The 4,913-nt window shown below is 45.8% G+C and overlaps 1 protein-coding gene across 2 annotated transcripts; it reads left to right on the top strand.

Annotated features, from left to right (window-relative positions):
• Positions 1 to 1,469: 1,469 nt before the first annotated feature.
• On the top strand, positions 1,470 to 3,633 carry LOC307070027 (U3 small nucleolar RNA-associated protein 25 homolog). 2 transcript variants are annotated; one of them, XM_079728641.1, is made up of 3 exons: positions 1,470 to 1,647; positions 2,762 to 2,801; positions 3,506 to 3,633. In XM_079728641.1, the coding sequence occupies exons 1-3, from the start codon at positions 1,493 to 1,495 to the stop codon at positions 3,596 to 3,598; spliced, it is 288 nt and encodes a 95-aa protein (XP_079584767.1). In that variant the 5' UTR covers positions 1,470 to 1,492; the 3' UTR covers positions 3,599 to 3,633. The 2 variants fall into 2 exon arrangements, 1 of the variants encoding a protein (XP_079584767.1); XR_013811519.1 differs by lacking the exons at positions 2,762 to 2,801; positions 3,506 to 3,633 and adding an exon at positions 1,954 to 2,237.
• The last annotated feature ends 1,280 nt before the right edge of the window (positions 3,634 to 4,913 follow it).

Below are 4,913 nucleotides of genomic sequence, written 5' to 3'. Positions count from 1 at the left end.
GGAATTGAGCTCTTTCAGGAGGTAGAGAGGGGGAGAGATGATGGATGTTTGGAAAGAAAAGGATGTTTTCCTCTTTCTCTGTAATAGGAGAAGGAAGAATCAGACTGGCCCCCAAAGTCTTCTGTGTACCTTGAGGTTTTGTATCAAATGGCTCAGGGTATCATAGCAGGGGCCCATTTGAAGGAAAGCTTCTAAGCTCTCCTTTTCTTCTTCTTCTTCTTTTTTTTTTTTTTGCGGTACGCGGGCCTCTCACTGTTGTGGCCTCTCCCGTTGCAGAGCCCAGGCTCCGGACGCGCAGGCTCAGCGGCCGTGGCTCACGGGCTTAGCCACTCCGCGGCATGTGGGATCTTCCCAGACCTGGGGCACGAACCCGTGTCCCCTGCATCGGCAGGCGGACTCTCAACCACTGCGCCACCAGGGAAGCCCTATCCTGTGGTTTTTAAGTATCCCTGCACACTCTGCCTGTCTCTAGAGTATTAAGTCCAGTTGCGCTGTTTTTACCTCTTTGTTTATTGAGATTATTATTTACTTGCATTAAAATGTACCAATTTCAAAGGTACAGTTTGATTAATTTTGGTAATTGTATACCAGGTGTAACCACCACCACGACCCAGATACAGAAAAGTTACTTACCCTTTAAAAGTTTTCCATCCCAATTTGCCCCAGTTCAGTTTTGAGACACTTTATTGAGTTTTACTGCTTTCTCTAACGTCGACTCTCCGGGTGATTTAGGAAAGTCACTTTACCTCTCTGGATGTGTTTTTGCTTTTATAACATGAAAAATGCCAGAACAGATGTGTTACCAAGGGCCCTTGCAATACTTTCAGGCAATGAGGGGGTAGGGTAAGGGCGGGAATCTCAGCCTTGCGTCCTCATTCTTCACGTAGCACACGCATGGGGCAGATCCTAGTGGGAAAAGCCTGTGGTCGCATCAGAGAGAATTAGGTTTCCATCTCCTCTCTTGCTAGTGTGTATGGAACCTTTTGTAAGCATCAGCTTTCTCATCTCCAATATCAGGCTTATTAACAAGGCCTATTTGTTTACTGTTGTGAGGATGAATTGAGATGCACCGGCAGCCTTAAATGTTAGTTGGTATTTGTATTATGGCATAATATAAAGGCACTGCATTCAACCATCTCAGTTACTACACGTTTATGCAGGCTGATTCTCACAGCCAAAACAGACGCACAAAGTACACCCACCCATTTACCCACCTGGGGAAGCCCGAAGCCTCCCTGCCTGCCTTCCTTACGGGGCTCAGAGAAAAGCTGCGCATGCGTGCACGTGCTTCCAAAGCGCCTCGCTAGGGGGCGGAATGAGAAACAGGAAGTTCTAACGCCTGTCGTACAAGCGCGACGTAAAGCGGGTCTGCTTTATGGCACCCTGCTTCCGCCGTAAAGCGCCGTTGGCAATCCCGCGTGAGTGGGTTGACGAGACTACTTCCAGGTGAAAAACGCGATGCTTGGAGGTTGGCTGACTTGACGTCTTCCCCATGGGCAAACGCGGGAGCCGGAGCCGGAGCCGGAGCCGGTGCCGGAGCCGGAGCCGGAGCCGGAGCCGGAGCCAGAGCGAGCTGCTCAACTCCCTAACTAAAAAGCAGAAGAAGCATCTAAGGGATTTCGGCGAGGAGCATCCCTTCTATGACAGGTATGGAGAGGCAAGGCTGGGCCCGGCGCTGCCGGCGTCCTTTCCCGGTGGGAGCCCGCGTGTCCCCGCGTTTGGTCCGCCGGTGCCCCGGGGGTAGTGACAGGGCAGCTCCCGCCGCGTCCCACGCTGCCCCGGCGCCGGCCTAGCTCGCCCGGGGATCCTGACGGCTTCCCGCCTGAGATGGGGTTCTTCACCGGTCTTCCTACCCTTTGTTGAGCCTGTAGTTTTATGCTAGACGGCACGCCTCCTGTGTGGCGACTGGGCAGAGATTTTATAAGCTTGTTTTCGTTTGATATGTTTTTAAAGAATTGCTTGGGGGCTTCCCTGGTGGCGCAGTGGTTAAGAATCCGCCTGCCAACGGAGGGGACAGGGGTTCGAGCCCTGGTCCGGGAAGATCCCACATGCCGCGGTGCAAGTAAGCCCGTGCGCCACAACTATTGAGCCTGCACTCTAGAGCCCGCGAGCCACAACTACTGAGCCAGGGTGGTGCAACTACTGATGCCCGCGAGCCTAGAGCCCCTGCTCCACAACAAGAGAAGCCACCTCTCGCCGCAACTAGAGAAAGCCCGGGCGCAGCAACGAAGACCCATAGCAGGCAAAAATAAATAAATTAAATAAGTTATAATAAAAGAATTGCTTGGGACCCTCGATATCACCTATCTATTCAATGACCATGAGGAAACTAATGTTTGGGTAGTTGTGGGTTCCTCCATAAGTGTCCAGACTCTCAGTTATGATCTTAGTGCTCATCCCACCCCTTTGGGCTGCTTTCTCAACAGTTAGAGGGATAGTCTACTTAAGAAATTTGCTAGAAAAGGTGAACCCCGAGGGCTTTTATTTGCCCAAATTTCCCATCTTTTGGATGAGAGCCTGTTACTGTGTGACTGTAGTATTTGTCATGTGGTCTTGTTAGACTTTTTCATTCGTCTCTTATTACCTATTTGGCATATCCTTCCAAAACCTGTCCAAATGCATATGGAGTTTTTACTTGACAATAGATATAATGTATTTATAGTGGTATAGTCTGCCATGTTCATTTAAAGTTGTATCATTAGATTTTTCCTAATTGCTACATACTAGTAGTTAAAGTTTAACATTGCCTGTTTCTTCTCAGGGTTTCCAGAAAGGAAGCAAAAGCACAGACTTGTCAACTGGTAATGCTTTATACCTTCTTTATGATAGTAGATTCTGGACTGTTACTTTTAAGATTATATATGGTAATAAAGTTTGGCTACATTTCCACTCTTTTTGATTTTAGATGTAAGCTATATTTTAGTAATATTGCTTAGTTTTAAGTGCAGATGTCTGTTAAAATGCCATTGTGATAACTAATATAGTATAGAGTATGAAACTGTCCTGAGAGATTAGCCTGTTAGAACCTGGTAAGGAGGCTTACCAGAGGGCTCTTGGTGAAGCCTAAGAGGGAATGTCATGTTTGCTTAACATAAAATAGAGTGCAAAATCATCAAAGGTCTTATTTCATTACCACAGACTCAGAAATAAAGTACACTTTTTTGTTGTAAGTTTTCCTGTTGCTCCTTTAAAGGTGCCAGATGTCTGACACATATGTTAGATCGCCTTATAACCTAAAGCTCCCTGTGTTTAGTTTGCTGTCTTCCCATGTGGAACATTAGCAGTTCAAAGAAGAGGAAGCGCTTCTAGAATCATAGCTAGATTAGCTGTTTTAAACAAATTTGGTGCTAGGTTTGGTTGAATAGATAGGGTTGCATATTTGCAGAAAAGCTAGTTTTTATTTAGAAAAGTCTGGACTTGGTTCCACTGTGGGCCTGATGCTAGTCGTGGGGTAGCAACAAGAACAATATAATTTGTGTTTTTAAAATCCCCATTTTCCTTTTAGTCAGAGAGTTTAGAGATACTTCAAGTTCTGAAAGTGAAGCATAGAGTGAACCAGAACAAGTTTCTGGTTACAGCAGACTACTTGCCACATTAAAGGATGTTTCCAAGGAAGATGAGGAGGAGGAAGAGGAAGAAGACAGTGTTCTAGATGAGACAGAAATGAATCTTGAAGATGGCGATAGTGACATCATTGTGGAGGAAGAGATGCCAGTAGAGTCTACTGACATGCAGAAGAGTAAGTGTCTTTGATGTGGGTTTATCATCTTTGCAGGGACCACAGACAGATTGCCCCAGGGGCAGGGTGCCTTGTACCATAGAGCTGGGTGAAAGCACATGGATTCAAAGCAGAGAGTCTTAACATGGTTGGGCTCTGTGATATCTTCAAGAATGTGATGAAAACACAGGACCCTCTGGCCATAAAAATGCAGCAATGACATTTTTGCTTATGATTTCCAGGATTTCATCAACCCTACTTCAAATTCCCCTGATTGAGAGGAAAGGGAACATAATTCTGTTTTTGTAATGGTCTCAATTTATGAAAGAGATTATTGTTCCTGCCTTAGAGGAACCAAGTTTAATGGAAGATAGACATAAAATATACAGAACTTTTCAAGCATCAAATCTGAATGGAACCGATAAATACAAGGTGTTAAAGAGATGCCGAGTGGTCACATGCTGCCAGGGTGAATGAGGGGAGGCTTCAGAGAAGAGCTGGGATTGAAAGCTTAAAGGAACCCTGTCTCACTCAGACATCTAGGCGACTATTTTTTTAAAAATTATTATTAATTTATTTACTTTTGGCTGCATTGTGTCTTTGTTGCAGTGCGCCGGCTTCTCACTGTGGTGGCTTCTCTTGTTGTGGAGCATGGGCTGTAGGCACGTGGGCTTCAGTAGTTGTGGCACACGGGCTCAGTAGTTGTGGCTCACGGGCTCTAGAGCACAGGCTCTGTAGTTGTGGCGCACGGGCTTAGTTGCTCGGCGGCATGTGGGATCTTCCCAGACTAGGGCTTGAAACCACGTCCCCTGCATTCACAGGCGAATTGTTCACCACTGTGCCACCAGGGAAGTCCCCATAGGTGACTTTTTAATTTAACTTTAAAGTCAACTTTATTGAAGTATGAATTACATTCAACAAGGTGTACCCATTTTAAGCATGTAATCTGATAAGTTTTGACAAATGTGTATATCTATATTGTCATCGCCAAAGTCAAGATACAGAACACTTCCAATACCTGCAAAAAGTTCCTTCTTGTCCTTTTACAGTCAGTTTCCCAGGCCTGGCATCAGGCAACCACTGACATGCTTGCTTTCACTATGTATTAGTGTTTCCTATTCTAGAAATTCATATGAATGGAAGCATACAATAAATACCCTTTTGCACGTGGCTTCTTTGGCTCCTCATGTTGTTG

The sequence above is a fragment of the Hyperoodon ampullatus genome, assembly GCF_949752795.1.
Source record: "Hyperoodon ampullatus genome assembly, contig: scaffold_107, whole genome shotgun sequence".
NCBI classification, from domain to species: domain Eukaryota; kingdom Metazoa; phylum Chordata; class Mammalia; order Artiodactyla; family Ziphiidae; genus Hyperoodon; species Hyperoodon ampullatus.
This window is presented reverse-complemented; position numbering and strand designations above follow the sequence as displayed.